At 41.6% G+C, this 19,755-nt stretch overlaps 1 protein-coding gene across 3 annotated transcripts; it reads right to left on the bottom strand.

The window, feature by feature from the left end:
* Positions 1 to 1,354: 1,354 nt before the first annotated feature.
* Positions 1,355 to 14,030, bottom strand: LOC127346179 (uncharacterized). 3 transcript variants are annotated; one of them, XM_051372726.2, is made up of 18 exons: positions 13,612 to 14,029; positions 11,733 to 11,812; positions 11,330 to 11,380; positions 10,702 to 11,238; positions 10,253 to 10,504; positions 9,900 to 9,965; positions 9,283 to 9,453; positions 8,577 to 8,628; positions 8,219 to 8,506; positions 7,908 to 8,018; positions 7,190 to 7,378; positions 4,987 to 5,262; positions 3,861 to 4,469; positions 2,746 to 3,254; positions 2,593 to 2,653; positions 2,447 to 2,515; positions 1,980 to 2,181; positions 1,355 to 1,883 (listed from the first exon to the last, which is right to left on the bottom strand). In XM_051372726.2, exons 1-17 carry the CDS (start codon positions 13,861 to 13,863, stop codon positions 2,098 to 2,100), a joined length of 3,657 nt encoding a protein of 1,218 aa, XP_051228686.1. In that variant the 5' UTR covers positions 13,864 to 14,029; the 3' UTR covers positions 1,355 to 1,883; positions 1,980 to 2,097. The 3 variants fall into 3 exon arrangements, with proteins under 3 accessions (XP_051228686.1, XP_051228687.1, XP_051228689.1); XM_051372727.2 differs by having other exon boundaries at positions 10,253 to 10,501; positions 13,612 to 14,028; XM_051372729.2 differs by lacking the exon at positions 9,283 to 9,453 and having other exon boundaries at positions 13,612 to 14,030.
* Positions 14,031 to 19,755: the final 5,725 nt, after the last annotated feature.

Here is a 19,755-nt window from a genome sequence, read left to right as displayed (position 1 = left end):
TGAGGGTGTTCAAGAACATCAGGATGTGCAATATGACTGCCACAATGCCGCTAAGTTCATCTCCAAGGTGACAGGGAGGGAGATTGTGGTTGGGGACAAGAAAAGGTTTCATCATTTTAGGGACGGGATATGCTTATGTGGGGACTACTGGTAATTACTAACTAGAATGGAAGTTTTTTTTTACCTGGGCTACGGCGGGCTTGCGCCAGGCTAAACGATTATATTAAAGCTCTCCAAAAAGGAGTGAAACAGGGGAACATTATAACAATTTAAGAGTGTGGAGGGAAAGAAAGTGAGGAAGTGATCAGGGGGCTCATAGTTACACCAATAATTAAGAGCATAGGTAGAGGAGGGAGTGTTACAACGTTGGCCCAAAGCCTGATATCCTCAATGCAGCGGGAGGTCTTCCGCAATTCCATTAAATGTGAGAGTGTTTCGCCTTTTCCAGATAGTCCAAGTGATGGCGGTGTTGATCGTAGCTTCCTCGTAGGTATGGTCGTGCGCGAGCTAGATATCCGCAAAGTAGGCGAGCACGCGGGTGTCGAAGTCCTAGTGGAAGAAATTCCAAACTTCCTTGGCTCGAGGGCATAAGAGTAGTAGGTGATCGATGTCTTCGTCTTCGGGGCATGAGAGGCAGGTGGCGGAGGGGGAGAGGTTGTGCCGGAACCGTCGCTCATTGGTTGGGAGACACCAGCGCCTAGCAAGCCAGTAGAAAACTTTGCACTTCAGAGGGGCAGCGCTCCTCCAGATCGCCGTGGCCAGCTCATCAGTTTGCAGATGCCTGAAAGAATTGTCATAGAAATTTTTGTTTGAAAGTTTTTTGTTAGTGAGGTGGCTATCACGAAAATCCAGGTTATCCAAGGAGCTAAGCTCGGAGGTAAAGACGCGGAGCTCACAGCAGCGATCAAAAGGCGCGATCCAAGGGCCACATGAAGACCAGAGTGGAGGATGGTAGCAACATTGACCTGATTGACCCGAGGATGGTTGGAGTGGAAGATGAGGCAGGAAAAGCGGACATGGAGAGGGTAGACCCAAGCTAAAGGTCAAACCAGAAAGATCAGAGAAATTAAACCAGAAAGCAGTTGAGACGCCATTCCCAGCAGCTATATCTTCCCAAATGGGGGTATCAGGATAATGGTGGTCCCCCAGGCTGGTTAGGAGAAGCATGGATAGAGAGGACGCCAAGCCGAAGAATGGAAGTTTTCAAGAAAGATCACCAAGAAAAAGTTTGATCAGAATATTCCAGAACCAACGCCATTTTGTACCTAGAACATGTACAGAGTAGTAAAGTTACAGTTCAGGAAGATGTTATACTCCAAAAATTTGAGAAGGGTGTTTCAGAACCATCAAGGAGTAATTAAAAGAGATGCTATCAAATTAACGTTAAATCTTTTTTTGTTCACCCTACAATTTACACTTATCCCGATACAAATCTATTATGAATCCAGAACAACAGTTGTCTAGAAGTTTCCAGTCAGTTTACTACCAGATAGCAATTACACTAGCATACAAACATTCTATGCCTTCCGTTATTGAGAGGCAGGCAAAGTAAACACACATAGACTATGAACTACGATTATTGGACCGAGCATGCCTCACAAAAAAAGTTGCGCCGGCTCGGTCTCAATGCTGCTTTGGAAAACTGCAGCTGTCAATTTGTCATGTGTATGAAACACCATCTCATCCTAACTCAGTCGTCGCCTCGCTGAAATAGCCACAAGGGTAGGAAACCAGATGATCTTCAACTCATCTTGCAAATGACAGTGTGACCCCAAGATGGATATAGATCCAATGGTTCAGATCTAATAAAGAATAAAGAAATTCAGAAGCATGGTCATGCGTCTGGGAGAAGCAGTAATTTACATGGTCCACTCAAAAAACACCTGTAAAGTTATCAAAAGTTGTTACCACCTCAAAGTAGGAGAAAAAATGTGCGGAATGGGTGAGTGAAGATGGGAAGGGGGGTTAACAGCACGCACCTTTTCATTGTTATTAGGAGCAGAGGAATACACATACAGTTTCTTCTGCAACAAACATGATTGATGGTACCAATTCTCACTGAAAGCTTTGTACACTGGAATGTCAAACCGGTGGTGACTATTGAACTCCTAGATCATTTGACAACTGCAATATTCCTCGCATTTGAAGGTATGGGTTCTCCAGAAGTTTCTCATTGTTACACTGGAGACAACATAAAATTAAAATGTCAGTGCCAACTTAAATTTACTGTCAGACTTGCACTGCCTAGTAGTCTAAATTACTGTTTGATTACACCGTAGGGGTTTCCCCTACAGTAAAGGTTTCAAAAAAAATAGTGTTTGTGGCCTCTCTAAGTTTTCAGTTAAAAAACAAAAGGAACTTATCTAGATAACAGCTGCATACAAACAATATCCCTGTATATTTAAATTTTCACCCAGAAAAGAGGAGAAAGGAAAGGGGCATCAACCTGTTGAGCTTTTGAAATGAGACTTTGAAGCATCCTTTGGTACATCTCTGGTTCCTCTGTCATCATCCTCTGTAAAGCCAAATTTTATTAAGGCCAAGTGCAACGGAACTATCAGCAAGGAATCAACAAGTGCAACGAGTGCATACCTTCAAGAGAAAAGCTGCAGAATAATATGCTACCCTTGAGTCTGTATCATCCAGAAGCCCCCTATTGGTGTCGAGTGGAAAAGGGACAAGCATCGAGCATTAGCTATGGGCCACACTTTAAACAAAGAAGGTATGCAGCTTACAAAAGATTACCTGAAGAACTCATTGCCTTCTACTTCGGTAAGTGCTTCCTGATCAGCCGTGCATTTACCAATCAAAAGCAAAAGAAGCGCCGCTCGAATATCTGATGTAGCACCAGGAATATTGCCTCTTCCTGTGCTACCGACAGCAATACCCAGTGCAATATCGTCACTGGCAGCGCCTTCAAGTTGCATCAACGGCCAGAAAAATAACGAAGTTGGCACACGGGCTACAAGCTGCATCGGAGCTATCGCGAGACCTTTCAGAAGTAGTGCTGCCATTGATGTTTCGCAAAGCAAAGTCGATTGAGTAGATTGATTAATGCTTGTATCTTGCAATGTCTCACTCCTGCAAAAATTCTTGGTTCCTACAGTTTGGTGTGGTGCCTGGGTCTCCAAATGGCTCTCCATGTTCTTAGTTGTACAACCAAAAAGTTGACCAAGGGATTGAAGGCCTCCTAGTTGCATCACATTTGTGGACGGAAGCCTCAGACATAATTGTGAAAACAACATGTCACACATCTGTATGAGGAAAGTTCGAATTAGAGAGGATAAAAACATAAAAATCAAGAAGAAGAATGGTTGATTTAAACATGGCATATGTCATTAAACAGGGGATCCAAGGACTATCTTCAGAAATTAAAAAATGATTGTAGATCATAGTTAATTGGATGTAGAAAGCACTATAATCTTTAATCAGGGGAGTCAGGTACAAAATTAACATCAAATTTTGCAAGATCTAACTTTAAGGCTTGATGTACAGTTTCAATTACCCGTGAGTACCTTAAAATGAGATATTCACAGGAAACATTTGTGAAGTTCTTAAATGTAAGAACATTTACACAGCAATCCTAATTTCTATGGAACCGCATAAGCTTTAGAACCAGGCAAGTTCATTGCTATCAATTGTAAGATGTCTAACACAAAGAAAACAAAGAGGGCCTATCATTTGTCAATGATCAAGACACATCATGATATTAATAGTACTTGATTTAATACCATAGGTTACTTTATGTAAACCTTTCGTTTGTCGCTACTAACTTTCAAGAAAGGAACTTCAACATTCAGAAATAGTGCTAGCTGGTAGCGCAAAGGTCAAATGCTTGCACTTGGGTGAAAGAAAATTACCTTTAAGATGTTGATATGGTCTGTCTCGTTATTTTGAACCACAAGTAGCAAAGCAGTACTCATAATATCTATAACCGCGAAAGCTTTGTCCAGGCGGTTTTTGCTATGATAAGCAACTGAGTGTTCTTGCATGTCACTGTCATCCAATAATAACTTGCAGCGCATCAGAAATTTCTCTAAAACATATAGAAATCCCCAACGAATGTAGTTGTATTTTGATTTCAGAAGCCCACATAGCAGACAAACGGGCAGTGAAACTTCTGAACATGAGATATCTTGGCTTCCGGCATCTTTAATTTCCTCTTGGAGCGTTTGGATTTTAGACCAAACAGAACCATCGGTTTCTTCACTGATTTCCGAGAGGAGCAATTCAACTAACCAAATATATCCATGGTGCCTATATGATGAAATTTGCGAGTGAAGAAGTGAGTGCAAAGTAGCCCAGCAAAACCTTGCTCTACATGCAACATCACCATCTTCAGATCCATCTTTAATGCTGCTGAAACCCTTGAAGGATTTTGTTACTTGGATCATATAAGCAAACTCGCTGTCAATCCTTGAAAATGTGCTCACAGTTCCATCAAGTTTCCTGATAACCTTGTCCAGAAGCTACAAATATTGAATTTTTTATCAGAAACAATAAAGTAAACAGTATTTCAATGAAAAAATGCAAATTCCCGTGCTGCTTTAGAGAAGGGAATCTTTGACATATATTGCATACTGTTTATCATGGAACGAAGTCAAAAGAGCATGATAAATACAAAATGTAACATGTTGCATGATCTAGCAGTTAATTAAAATTAGAATGGGGATTCTCGGTGATGACTACTTGCTACTTATGTGCACATGTATGGACCATCACATGAGATACACACTACAGAGTTGATTGCAGGAGCCCTCAATGTTGTAGATACAACTTACTATGCGCAAATTCGAACATGATGTTTTACATGTGTTCTATTTTGTGGCACAAAAAGACCAATCAATAAAGGCTCCACAGCTGTACTAACTACTAATTTGACTCTTAACACTGTCTACTCTGACGTACAAAACAATGTCTGCTATTAGCTTTGTAAAAATAGATAGTTGTCCTTATTGAAGACAACCAGGGGGTAGAAGACATTACCACACTTAATTGCTCGTATTCTGCTGACTGTGATAATGACGCTGATATAGCTTTTGTAAGCATGTCCCCAACACCTTCAACACCATGCTTCACAGATATATAGAATGCCTCTGGAGCATCAGCAGATGCAAGAAGGGAAGCGAGGGGTTGAGCATCATCATAAGTATATGCTGAAAGGCCACCAGACAAGCATGTCTCATTTATTTGATGCACTACATAGTCAAAAAGAACAAAAAACAAATCCCGCTTCTCTTCCTTTGAGTTGGCTCGTGAATACTGTTAATGAAAAGGTGATACAGATAAATTAGCTGCACTTACGTATAATACAGTACACGTAACAAAATAGCATAACCGAAAACTGATCAATTAAGGCGAAGAAAAATAACAGCATTACTAGTAGGAAAGACTTCTGTAATAATAATATGTGTAAACCTCTTAGGAGGCATGTAACAAACTCTATCTCGTCAATGAAATGAAACACAAAGATTCCTTAGTGTTTTCTCGAAAAAAAAACGAACGAATTCTAAAATGGATTAGCATTGCATGATAATGATTAAGATTAAGATTTAAGGACCATCTGTTATCTTGTAAGATTTGTACGTCTGAGGTAGTAGTGACCATTGGCACACATATTAAGGACTTATGACTGACTGAACTTTGGTATCAGATAAAGGACGCAACGCCTGACCAGATTTTCTGGCTTACCCATCCTGTCGTCCACGCTGAAGAAAAATAGATGCAGATAAACATTAAATCCAATCTATCTTGAAGTATTGTCTGAGGTACCGGGATTTCGGAATAATGGGCATAGCAATATGCTGATTTGGGGTTCAGTGTGAACCTAGAACTACAAGAAAAGAAAATCAGCTTAAGGTTGCTCGCCACTCAGTACTGACTATGCACTGATCGTTCATTGACCAGTATTTTGAGACAAAATGAAATGGAGTCTTTGATAGGCAGTTTTATTGAACGGAATGGGACATTCCAGCAGTAACAGAATGGAATAGGTAAGATTTACTTCAGATGGAAACAAGCAGGGCCAGCCCTAAGGGTGGGCAGGTGGAGTGGCCGACGCGGGCCCCCGAAATCAAGGGGCCCCAAATTCCCAAGCAGCTATGCTGCAGATGAACTCATGTACATCACCATTAGTGCAGGTCGACAGGTACAGGGACGAAACGTTATGGATGAAGCACACTAGGCTGCTTCTGCTGTGCTGGTGCTTGAGCCTTTTTGTCCTTTGGTTAGCTTTGGGCCTTTTCTCTGGTATAAGATTGGATTTTTTGTTTTCATTTAGCTAGGCACAATGATTAAGTGGGCTGGGGTAAAGTAGTTAGACCATGGCTTTCCAGGAAAGGCAGCAGCCGATGCTTATTGTCAACACACTTTCTTTTTCCATGGCGTGTTGATCTCTCTAATGGTAGAGTCTAGCTTCCCATCTGCAAGGCACCGTGTGCGACACTGTTTCATCGTCTTTTAAACAAGAGCCCAAGGCGATTCCAGGCAAAGTTGACATGATATTAGAAGAAATATTCAATATTTGTTTGTACAAATTATTTGATAGCAATATTTTTTGTATGCACTTTAAGTATTTATTGGTAAAATTCCATATAGCATAAAATTATTATTTTTATGCTTATTATAGGGCATGGATTAAAGAAGGATAAGGTTTGTTATTTGTCCATTGCCCAGAATAAGGAAAAATAACAAATCATTAGTTCAGTTTCATCAACCATCTGCCCGTCTAGGCTTCACAAATTTCTTCATGGTCGTTAAATAATAACCCGGCTGTGAAATTAAAAAAGAGTTGATTGGGCCACATAGATATTTATCAATAATTTAATGTAATATCTATTACAGTATATCGAAGAATGTGCTAGAATGCACTTGAAATATTTATTAGTAAGATTTAAATAGTATACACAAAAACTATTAATTATTATTGTAATGGTTATATTGTGAGCCCTGGATCCTAAATTCGCCCCGGGCCCCCGAAATCTCAGGACCGTCCCTAGAAACAATCTACATAACTACGTGACAGTTGATGCACTAGTGGGTTTATTTACCTACTGAGCGATCTACTTGTACTCTGTGCATACTAAGATACTACGATATCGCAGTCATAGACAGAAACTCAGTTGTTAACGGTCATCAATAGCCATGCATGAAGCAGCATAGTCTCTCTAAACATAAGAGTAACACTAACCTCAAGACAAATATAGTCAACTCCACCAAGAAGATCAATCCGCTCAGGAACAAAATGTGTATCAAGTGCACCACTCTGAGTTCCATCTGGTACTTGGTACAGCATATTTGCCAGCATGCAAATGAGCTTGTTGTGCACTACTTTTGCCCATGAGTGTTCCACACTAATCTCAAGAAGAGTCTTCACAACCTGTTCAGGATTTTCAAAATGCACAAGTGGTTCTCAGACCCTTTCTTTGTAAGCAGGAGAAAGCACAATGTACATAAGCTGCACTAAACTAGGAAACAGACTATATGCTAAAAATACTATGTCAGATGAATGTCAAACAGGCTAAATCCCTACATTGTCAAACAGGCTAAACCCCTACATTAGAAACACATCAACACCTACAGCAATATACTCAAACCTGTAAATTCAACCTTTTCAGCAGCGCTGCTATCTGCTATTTTTTTTACACTTTACATTTGTGAATACAAAATAATAATAACATGCACATCTTGCCTAGTAATCAGAAATTCATACTACATGCCCAACTCATATATGCTTAGCACTAATAGGACACATAGGTGTACAACTTCAACTACAACTCCTATATTAAAAGTGAAGTCTTCAACACTGTTACATAGTGCAAAGGCACATGAATAAAGGATTGGCAATGTTGCAAATATAGTCCAAGCACACTAAATTAATGAATAAATGAACAAAGACACGTCTTTACCCTTATGTCCAAACCTCCAAGTCTGCTCCTGATGATTTTCCCTCCATCGCAGACAAAGTAAAATAGACAACTTAAAGCTGACGCCCACACAATCTCCTGCCGCTCCTCCATCTACAAGACAATATCAAATAAAACTATCATGTGTATCAGCCTAGCATAAAACGAGCAGTCTTCATACATGTTTAGTGTAAAGATGCTTCCACATGCACATAGATGAATATATAATGCACACACATTTGCCCTGGTCTTAAGATGAGGATCCACATTACTACCAAAATGCATATCAAGTTCAATATTCTGTAAGTAACCACCTGAACTAAGAGAAGGAGAACTTCGAATAGTATTTTCAGAAGCCATGACTCAAACTGATCAATAGCAGGACTAATTCTCTGCTCTTCTACAGGTTCTGTTGCCTTCTGTTCATCCATACTTGGTCCATACTCATTGTTCAAATAAGAGTTGCTTGCAGTTTCACTTTTTTCAACAGGTGGTGCATCTTCAACTATCATAGGCTCCAGCAGATGTGCATGTATCCCAAGGTTTAGAATCAGATCAAAAGCCTTCGTTCTGGCAGGTGATTTTTGAGAACTTAACATGCCCTGACACGTAAATAAATGTTAGAGATAGTTCACATGTTCTGTTCGGATACAGCTGAGCAGAGTATAACACCTCAAGCATATAAAGTGTCAGAGGAGCAGCAGCCTCAGAGTCCATCATATACCTGGACCAAAGAAAAGAAATGAAAACATCAAAACGCTAAATAATTGTAGTTCTATGGTTTCAAAGGAAAGCTTTAGGGATTAGCACCAAGCCTAAAATAAGTGTAGTTCCATTTTTTAACAAATATTTGCTCACATTTGCAGTCATTGTTCTTTGATGCACGCAGCCTCACGCCGCATAACTCATTACTCAAACTACTAATGTGATAACAGAAATACGACAAACATGGAAATTTAGTATGCATGCATCAGCCTACAAGTACATTTCATAGAAGCAAAGCGTGCAGTCTGCTGACAACCCAAGTAAAAGAGACATGGTTATAAAAGGAAAAAAAAAGTAGCAGAACAATAGGCAATTCAGATCAATAATGAGAATGTGGCAGGTCAGATCACAAAGATAGTCATGTACTAAAATATTTGGCATTAAAGCATATGTTTTACTCATGAAATGCAACCATTAGTATAGAAAATATAGTGTCAGTTAATTAAAGGTTGTTCAGGCCTGATATCAATATCAGGTATAAAAGTACAGAGTCACGCTGCAACCATACCACCAATAATGGAGCCAGCAGTAGAAAAAAAAAATCTCAAAAGATTTGCAAACACAATGTATGAACTGGAGGGCAAAAGAATAAAAAGGGTGTAAGATCATATACATGTCAATGACAAGCTTAATGAGGACACTGAATGCCACATCTGCTGAAGGTTGCCGACTCTGGGTGGTCAATCTTGATGGAGCATTGGACTGATTTGAAGTTGTTTCTGAACAAACTTCAGCAATGACTTCAGAAATTTCAGCAGGATTCAATCGTAATGGTTGCTGCTCACTATTGAAAGAGGGTACCAAAAAGAACAGTAGATGCAAGTGAGCACATCGTTAGGCATGATGCAACACATTCAAAAGGCATGTGAAATTCAAACTGAATCACGGTGTTATTTAGCCATATGGTTTACACAGGACTACAGGAGCATTAATGTATGATATACTATAAATAGGAAAATGTTTAACATCGAAGCGAATGAGAGTTACTTCCCAAATTACAATTTGGAATCTCTTCATGGCTTTGGCAAACAAGTAATGTTAGTCAGAATCCCATCAAATTGCATGTCTACTTATTTTCATCTTGTTTTGATATGGTGATAGAAAAATATCCAGCCACAATCAACTTTGGATATTTCATGCAACAGTGACCTTAAAAAGTACAACAACGTTCCTGTAGAAAAAAACTATGCTAGATCATACGCAAAGTACTTAAATGAAACAAGGGAATACCTGTAGTGTCTATACTGAAAAAGGGGACGTGCTCGAGGCTGGAATGTGTTTGCAGGTATGTTCATCCTACACAAAAAGTACATGTTTCCACACATAAGACCCTTTTGAACTATTGATATCAATAATCTTAACAAAAAAATCTAGAAAAAATAATGAGCTGGTTCGCAATGAAATGGTAAACATCAGCACAGATGCCGAACACTGTTTCTCAGTGAAACTGGAAATGAAATGCAGGGAAGGGGAGTAGAATGTGATTCACAAGAAATACTAAAATGATGCATGAAACGAAATATATGGTTTCACCACAATGTAGCACTGATAGACATGATAACCCAAAGAAAAAAAGAACTTACCAAACTTGGCTTGGGCCCGATTTCATGCGTTTTGAGGCAGTTATTGCTTTCAGATGACCCTGTGATGATGCAAAAGTGCTAGCTGTAGAAGTTGAAGGTTGCAACAAATCGATATCAGGAAATTCCTGTATAACAGAATATTTCCATTGTTGATCATTGATCTTTGCCTCCATATCCCCTACTAGAAGAGCTGCAGCACCAACTTCAAGAAAACCCTGTGTATGAAAATCTTGAAGGCCCGCAAAATCACTGCTGGTGAGAAAGGAAACAAACAAAGCAGTCAGTGTTTGCAAGACTATTAGTATGATACGTTTTAATTCCATTCCAGCCAGAATGACTGGGATGCTCCAGCATGACAAAAACACAGGTGCAGCACACATTGCACTTTCTACTGGTAAAACATTCTTTCTTTGGCAGAACTTGATGTTTGTTGTTCACAAAAGAAATACCTTTCTTTGGCAGAACCTGATGCTTGCCGTTCACCGTATACATGCCATCTCCAATTTAGAATGTCAAAGGATATATACTTGATATCATATCCATGCTCTCCCCCGTCAACCTTTTCACTTGCTGATGATATTAAATCAGGCGCAGTATGGCTTTCCTTTGATTCAAGATGATCTCTATTGGTAGCAACTTCTGGATTCAATGGAGGAATTAGGGACCTACTTAAAAACGATGAAAGAGAAGGAAGTGACTGTTTTGTAGAGGTTGATGAAATAGGTTGATGAATTGGGTGGAATGGCAACTTCTTTGGAATGTGCCTTGCGACTAACGAGCGGACATAGTTCAAAGACTTCACAAGAGATGCTGAAGCAAAGTTCGATATTGGTGGGGCAACAAGAGAGGAATTTGGCAAAGCTGCTGATGATCCAAAGTTCTGGCCAAATGACGATGCTCTGTGACTTGCCCCTGGGTCATACTTTGCTATCGTGTTTGCACAAAAGATATCGATTTGACGTAGTGTTTGCACCTTTGGGATATACCTTACAATGCAAAGTTGTATAGGGTATTAGTGTTAGTGCAAGCAAGTTTCAAGAATAAGTACGAGACGCTGACAAGTGACACTCAGCTTACCGGATAAGATATCTCTTTAACAACGCCACACATCTTGGGACAACTGCTGGGCTGGTTGTAAAGATCGTCAGCGTTAGGAACAGGTTGAAAAATCATACTATTCAATTTTAAGGGGCACTGTAGAGAACACAGCTCTAGAAATTAAGATGCACCAAGGAAATGGTCCATAATTTCGAGTATTCAATATCCGCATTCCTACTTAATTACTTACTGTATGTCGTATAGAAAAAAGCGAAAGATGTGTAGCTTATGATAGACGAGCTAGATAGGTTTGTCAAGAATAACACTGCAGCTAGATACATAAAACATTATGCTGAACAATCAGAAGTTCTTTACCCCTTCTGACCTGGAAATGGGGAAAAGAGCCAGGAAAGGAATTGAAATATGGAAGCTAAAAGCATACCTGCGATCTCTTTCTGCAAGCGCATGGTCAATCAGGACATTGTAAGCCATATCGATGGTTGATGGGTTGGCTATATAATCCTGCCAGCGTATGATCACCTCATTAAGAAATGACATATATATGAAATAGTTGTGTTGAGGTGATAACAAAGGTAAAATAATCGTGTTGCTTTACAAAACTTTGTTTGCTACCAATAGTGCAACACTAACAACACGAACAGTGGTAACAGCGAAAGCAGAGAAGCTAAACATGATGGGCAGCGATAAATCATGACAGATATCAATGTTTTAAATACCTGGCTATGGAAACTTAGGGCAGCCCTCCAAAACAGCTATAGCGAAGCTCGAAGCTAAATGAAGCTATAGCAGACAATTGTACATGATTTTATTTAGCGGCAACATGCTTAAACAGCTATAGCGGAGCTATAGAGGGCTATAAAAAACTATGCAGATATATCAAACAATTAACAAATTGAGCAACCAAACATCGATATTAACAAACTGTCAAAAGGACTTGATAATTCTCTACTTGCAAAAGAAACTTCAGATTGGATGACGTGCATGTCATTAGGGATGCGCATTGATAAATAAAATGTCACGACATAATATTGGTGTAACTTGCGTGCCATGATGTGCCAAAAAATAAGCGGACCTTCCATGTAGTTTCTTTGGCGAACACCTTGGGTATACCTCATATAGGTGGCCTTGCGAACAGACTAGTCAACATGTTTATCTATCTGATAGATTCTATCATCCACGAAAACAATGAGGTAAGACGGTTACACCCTTTTATTTCGAGCGGTGGTCTTAAGTGACACGTGTTTGATTCATCAATCATGGAGCCATACACACCAGAACGTGATCATGATAAATTACGCAGTGACATCATACGTGTACAGGAATAAGTCGGAACACGGTTCAATACATACGATAGGCGCCAATTTTGCGTATCATTCAATGCCTTATTACGCGACGTGGCATAGGAGAAGACAAGTGAACCAGATATAAGTTGTTGGTTGCTCTGCAATTGGGGGCTCAGAACAGCACGTAGCGCCAGAGCAGCATTGCCTAATCTATCCATTTGCGATTCTCTTGGCGGGAGGGGGGATCGGAATGATGTAGAGCTATAAGTTGGGGGCGTTGCAAGCACGGATGCCACAGTGACGTCATCCATGGACTAAATAAGTCGCCAGAGCAGCATTGCCTAATCTATCCATTTTCATGTAATGCATTATGTAGTTGCTACTGTGACATATAACAAGACAATCTAACCAGATAAGTTGCTGGACACACCGCAACTGGGGCTCCAGAACGACAAATAGCGCACCATTGCCAAACCTAACCATTCGCAATTACGTCGTGGTGCCACTGAAGCAAGTCAGAACACGCTTCAATTAATACTATAGGCGCCAATTCCGTGTATCACTCAATTCATTACGCTACGGAGTTCGTACTTCCGTAAAATACGAGAAGACAACTGAAGGGGCAGATCAAATCGGCGTGATGATGCGGAGCTATAAGCCGGCACGCTGCAAGCACGTGGAGGCTGGAGATGAACCGTTTCTCAGTGCCACCGACATAAGCCGGAACACGCTTCAATTAATAATAATGTAGGCTCCATTTTTGTGTATCAGTCGACTAGGTAGTACTGTCATGAGATGTATGAGAAGACAGCTGAACCAAATATAAGCTGGCTGTGCAATCGGGGATTCAGAACAGCACCTAGCGTCGAGCACCATTACCGAATCTAGCATTTCGCAGTTGGTTGAGAAGGGGCAGATGATCCGGAGCTACAAGCGAGCTGGGGGCGTTGTGTGACTAGTACATGTACCAACAACCGGAGGATGTGATGAGGAATTGAAGGGAGGAGATCAACTGACCCGGAGTGTGCGTGATGCCTCGGTGGCGGCGGAGGCGGCGGCGGCTGCGGGCCCGTGGGAGTGCGGGGCGGGCGGCGAGAGGCAGTCGGCGACGGCCCGGCGCAGCGGCTCGGGCGGCTTCCGCGCGGAGAAGGAGGGGACGGCGGACATGGAGCGCGGCGGGCGCTGCTGCGGGGGCTGCCCCACGCCGCCGGGCGCGGCGTGGTGGCGGGAGCTGGTGAGCCGCTTGGAGGGCGCGTCGTGGAGCGGCATCTGGGCGGTGGCGAGATCTCCGATGGGTGGCGAAACCCTAGGAAGGCGCGGAGCATTCGGGGCTGGGGCTGGGGCTGGGGCTGGCAGTGTCAGTTTTGGGGCTGTGAGCTTTTTCTCTTGGATTCCAGGGATTCGAATCGGACCAACACGAAAGGAGGAAGGTGGTTCCGTCGGGGGGATGGTCGTCTGAGGAAGAAGACGACCCCACCCTACCTAGCTAGCTGGTTCCAACACTCTCTCTGCTATGGTATACAATTCATAAGGAATATATTTTTTCTATAAGGAATTTTTTTTCTATATATTGTTCCTATTTTATTTTCTCTTTCTTTATTTATGTTTCCATGTTTTTTCTTGGTTTTACAGTTGATTCTTCGTTGGTGTCGGTCGAGAAAACACTCTCCCGCCACGCTACAATAGGTGACGGCCTTCATCCATCACCTTGGCATGGATTCGAGCTATGGAAGGGCTTGATCACTCGTTGTCAATTCCTCGGGAAATCGCCACTCTCCCGTGTTGTCATGTAGTGGCCACGCTTACATGTTGCGCAGCCAACTCCATTCATCAACATTCTTCACGAGATCTCTAATGTTAACATCGCCTTTGATGAGAATCGGGCCCGAGTCGAGCTAGCCGTTTGAGGAAGAAGACGACCCGGCCTACCTGATTGGTTGGTTCCAACACTCTTCTTTCTGGCTCATTTAGGAGGTTTTTTTGAGGCGATTACTGCCTCTTAATGTATTAGCATATAAACAAGGTTATGTGCGTAGAGACATAGAGGCAAGGCTCTAGGGTAAAGTTATAGGTTTTCCGTGAACTCGGAAATAAAAGGATGAAGATGTTCTCTAGTTTTGTGAACTAGGAGTAGAAAGTCCTCTTTGAATCTTTGTCGCCAAGAGATAACATCCGGTATGACACCATTGAAAGGAAGAGTATTCCTTTCCTTCCAAATGTTTCGGACCGCACCACAAAGATATCCGTGAACATTGTCTTATGTCACTCCACTTTACCTCTCTAGATTATGCACTATCGATTACACCTGCCAGGTCATGGCAAGCTTCAACCAACTCATTCACGAGGTTTGAGTTGCAGTGTTCATAGATGAAGGGAATATCATTTTTTCAAAAATATATTTTTGAAGTTCCACTCTCAAGAACAATTTTTTCTATTTTTTTCCCTTTTCGAGTTTTTCCATGTCTTTTCTTGGTTCAACCTATTTTTTGTTTGCAACATTAGTGTCAGCGTGCCTAGACAAACCTCTCTCACTCTATTGTAGATGATCGCTTTTATCCGTCACCTTCACATTACCTTTGGGCTATGAAAGGCCCCCCACACCCGTGCTAGCATGCAGTGGCAAAGATTAGTATTTTTTCTTGAGGGGGTGTCAACACTTTTTTTATATGGAACACTCGTATTCCATTGAGACACGACTAAATCGTCGGTCACAAACGCTCGTATTCCTTTCCTTCCAAATGTTTCAGGCCGCCATCACAAATATCTCCATGAAAATTGTCTTATGTCACTCCTCTTTACCTCTCTAGGTTATGCTCTATCGATTGCCATCAACCTACCAGATCATGCCAAGCTTCGACCAACTCATTCAGGAGGTTTGAGTTGAAGTGTCGATAGATGAAGGGAATATCATTTTTCCAAAATATGTTTTTCAAGTCCCACTCTCAAGAACTTTTTTTTCTATTTTTATCCCTTTTTAGTGTTTCCATGTATTTTCTTGGTTCAACCTATTTTTTGTTTGCAACATTGGTGTCGGCGTGCCGAGGTAACACTTAGTCACGCTATAGTAGGTGATCTCTTTCATATGTCACCTTCACATAGACTCGGGCTATGCAAGGGCTTGATCATTCGTCGTCAATGCCTCTGGAAAATACCCCCTAACCCCACACACACACGCACTAGCATGCAGTGGCTAAGATTAGTTGTTGGGCAACCAAAATCATTCATCGGCCCAAACAGTGTGGGTGGGTACTATTGTTAAAAGGCGAGGGGCATGCAAAAGAGCAATATTGTAAAAAAAATTAAGGCTAGATATTGTAGAATAGTAGCCACATCCAACTTTGTGGGGAATTTAAGTGTGGGATAATGAAGATAGTTAGCAAAGAACAAGAAGGAAAATGTTTCCGAATACTTGGCACATGACGAAGAAGAGTACTAGTACCAATACATCAAATTATTAACTAGCTAGGTATTTAGCATTGCCTAGAGCGCTTCCGGACCCACCAATATTCACCCCTTCGATTTTCGAGACTCTTCTCCATCCTCAGTTTCTCATACTCAATGATTTTCTTGGGGCTTGGGCATTTACCCACCAACGCTACATCATTGTTCATCCTCTGTCAAGTTAGGGCAAGGATGGAGTCCGGTACACGTAAGATTTTGTTCTCCGCTCCCTAATTAAACATTGTGGTCAATATTGGGGTTTTGACTCTGATCGAGTGATCTTTTAGTATGCAGGGTGTGGTCACAATCAGATGGGATAATAACCTTAGGTACAAAAATATTATATAGTCTTATTATATATGCCCCAAGGTATATCCCCGGTAATAGACTTACATCAGGTGGGATGTATATATTCAACCGACGTAAGGTGCTCGGTGCTACAAAAGGATCGCCAACTAGTGATTTTAGTTGGCCTCTGCCCTCTAGGCTATCTCTCTTATGCCGGGGGTAGAAAGAGAGCAAAATGACTATAATCTCCACGTGTGAGAATGATCGGTCCCTTCTCCTAGAGGAAGAGGTGAGGTATTTATAGGGTGTAGCCATGTCGAAGGGTCACATCATCTTGATGTGGCCATCTGTTTGGTCGCATGTCGCGTATGTTTGGTTTTTTATTATCTAATTACTCGCCCGACTTGGAGGGCCTGGGCCCGTCCTGACTGGGCTAAAGGGATCCTGACCAAATTGTGGTAGTTTGGGCATCTAATTGTCGCATGGCCATGTTGGCTAGGGTCTGAAGGTTTCCAGCATGCCATCTGTAATGTCCCAGGTTTAGAGACGATCGAGGGGTAGATTTTAGAAAGGGATGTGCACTGCATCGTAAATTCTGGGGAAATTTCGCGCTTTTAAAACAAAACTGCATCGAAGGGGGACAAGTTTCTCTATCGACACCTTACAGGGTTAGGGTTTCGAGAGTGCGACAAACTTGCTTCTCATTCAACTAAGTTAGGGTTTTGAGAAGAGAGGAGAGTATGTGCATTACAACTTAAGTTGCATGATTGAATTCAAACCTAAGTTGCATTTGAATTTCAAATTCAAACCTCAAATGAATATCTCATAATTTAAATGTGAGGTAATTCATTAAGCAAATTATAAATAATAAAGAATATGAACAATACAAATATAAAGTAAAGCTCATTAGAGAAAATTGGAGCTTTATTGATAATCACACAAGATACATTGTCTTTACAATATTCAGATTTGGAATATAAGATATTACAACACATTACAAGAATCAGCAAAATGGAAAAAGAAACAGAAAGAAGATTACAATTTAATGAAATTCCTAAACTACAAAATAATCTTCAGGAAATGCTTGTGCATAATGATCTTGAACTTCATTTTGACCATCACCTTGATCCCTGCACACCAACAAAGCAAATCACAAGTTATGCCAAGTGGCATTGCCACTTGGCAGGTAAGTAAGAAAATGGTTATTGGAGAGGATATGATCACAGCTCTGCCGAGCTGATCCTCTCACAGCCCAAGTCCCAAGAACCAGGACACACACACACTAGCTGCTCACACAGCTAGTGTGCATGCACAACAGCACCACATAGCCAGTGAGTCACCAACCAGTTGCCAGGCAGTGTTGTCGACCAGGGAAGAAAAGGGCCAGGCATATAAAAGCCTCCACAGTAAACCCTAGTCATTCCATTGACAGGACTTCACTGGGTAAGTCACCAAGAACACAAGCACACAAGAACAGGAAGAACAGCCACTGCTGTTCAACCTGCTCAAACAGCAACAGCACTTAATCAAGCACCACAAGCTTGCAAGGAGGAGCAGGGCAAGTGATGTCTACGCCCACTCTTTTCCTGTAGACAGTGTTGGGCCTCCAAGAGCAGAGGTTTGTAGAACAGAAGCAAGTTTTCCCTTAAGTGGATCACCCAAGGTTTATCGAACTCAGGGAGGAAGAGGTCAAAGATATCCCTCTCATGCAACCCTGCAACCACAAAGCAAGAAGTCTCTTGTGTCCCCAACACACCTAATACACTTGTCAGATGTATAGGTGCACTAGTTCGGCGAAGAGATAGTGAAATACATGTGGTATGAATATATATGAGCAGTAGTAACGGCACCAGAAAATAGCTTGATGCTACAACTGGCGTGTGGTTGATGGTGGTAATATTGCAGGCAGTACAGATGCAGTAGAACAGTAAACAAGCAGCGATAGCAGTATTTGGGAACAAGGCCTAAGGATTATACTTTCACTAGTGGACACTCTCAACATTGATCACATAACAGAATAAATAGATAAATGCTATACTCTACACTCTCTTGTTGGATGATGAACACCACTAATTGTGTAGGATTACACGAACCCTCAATGCTGGAGTTAACAAGCTCCACAATATTCGATATTCATATTTAAATAACCTTAGAGTGCACGATAGATCAACACAACTAAGCCAAGTACTAACATAGCATGCACACTGTCACCTTCACACTATGAAAGGAGGAATAGATCACATCAATACTATCATAGCAATAATTAACTTCATAATCTACAAGAGATTACAATCATAACCTACGCCAAGTACTACACGATGCACACACTGTCACCATTACACCGTGGAGGAGGAATAGACTACTTTAATAACATCACTAGAGTAGCACATAGAATAGTAGTGATACAAAGCACATTGCAATCATAAAGGGATATAAATAAGCACTTCACTATGCTATTCATAACAGTGAATAAGTATTCTGTGAAATATAGCCTAAGAGACCCACACGGTGCACACACTGTCACCTTTACACACGTGGGACAAGGAGTCTCCGGAGATCACATAAGTAAAATTCACTTGACTAGCATAACGACATCTAGATTACAAGCTCATCATATGAATCTCGATCATGTAAGGCAGCTCATGAGATTATTGTATTGAAGTACATAGGGAGAGAGATGAACCACATAGCTACAGGTACAGCCCTTAGCCTCGATGGAGAACTACTCCCTCCTCATGGGAGACAGCAGCGTTGATGAAGATGGCGGTGGAGATGGCAGCGGTGTCGATGGAGAAGCCTTCCGGGGGCACTTCCCCGTCCCGGCGGCGTGCCGGAACAGAGACTCCTGTCCCCAGATCTTGGCATCGCGATGGCGGTGGCTCTGGATGGTTTCTCGTACCGTGGCTTTTTCGTATCGAAGATTTAGGTCAGGGACCTTTAAATAGGCAAAAAGGTGGAGTCGGAAGGCTGACAAGGCGGTGACACAACAGGGGGGCGCGGCCCCCCTCCTCTGGCCGCGCCGGGCACATGTGTGGGGCCCACAGGGCCCTCCTCTGGTGGCTCTCGGGTGTTCTGGAAGCTTCGTGCAATTATAAGATGCTGGGCGTTGATTTCGTCCAATTCCGAGAATATTTCCTTACTAGGATTTCTGAAACCAAAAACAGCAGAAAACAGGAACTGGCACTTCGGCATCTCATTAATAGGTTAGTTCCGGAAAACGCATAATAATGACATAAAGTGTGAACAAAACATGTAGGTATTGTCATAAAACAAGCATGGAACATCAGAAATTATAGATACGTTGGAGACGTATCAGCATCCCCAAGCTTAGTTCCTACTCGTCCTCGAGTAGGTAAACGATAACAAAGATAATTTCTGAAGTGACATGCTACCAACATAATCCTGATCATACTATTGTAAAGCATATGAGAT

Source organism: Lolium perenne, chromosome 3 (assembly GCF_019359855.2).
Source record: "Lolium perenne isolate Kyuss_39 chromosome 3, Kyuss_2.0, whole genome shotgun sequence".
NCBI lineage: Eukaryota > Viridiplantae > Streptophyta > Magnoliopsida > Poales > Poaceae > Lolium > Lolium perenne.
The sequence above is the reverse complement of the archived record's forward strand: the minus strand, read 5'-3'. Positions and strand labels throughout refer to the sequence as shown.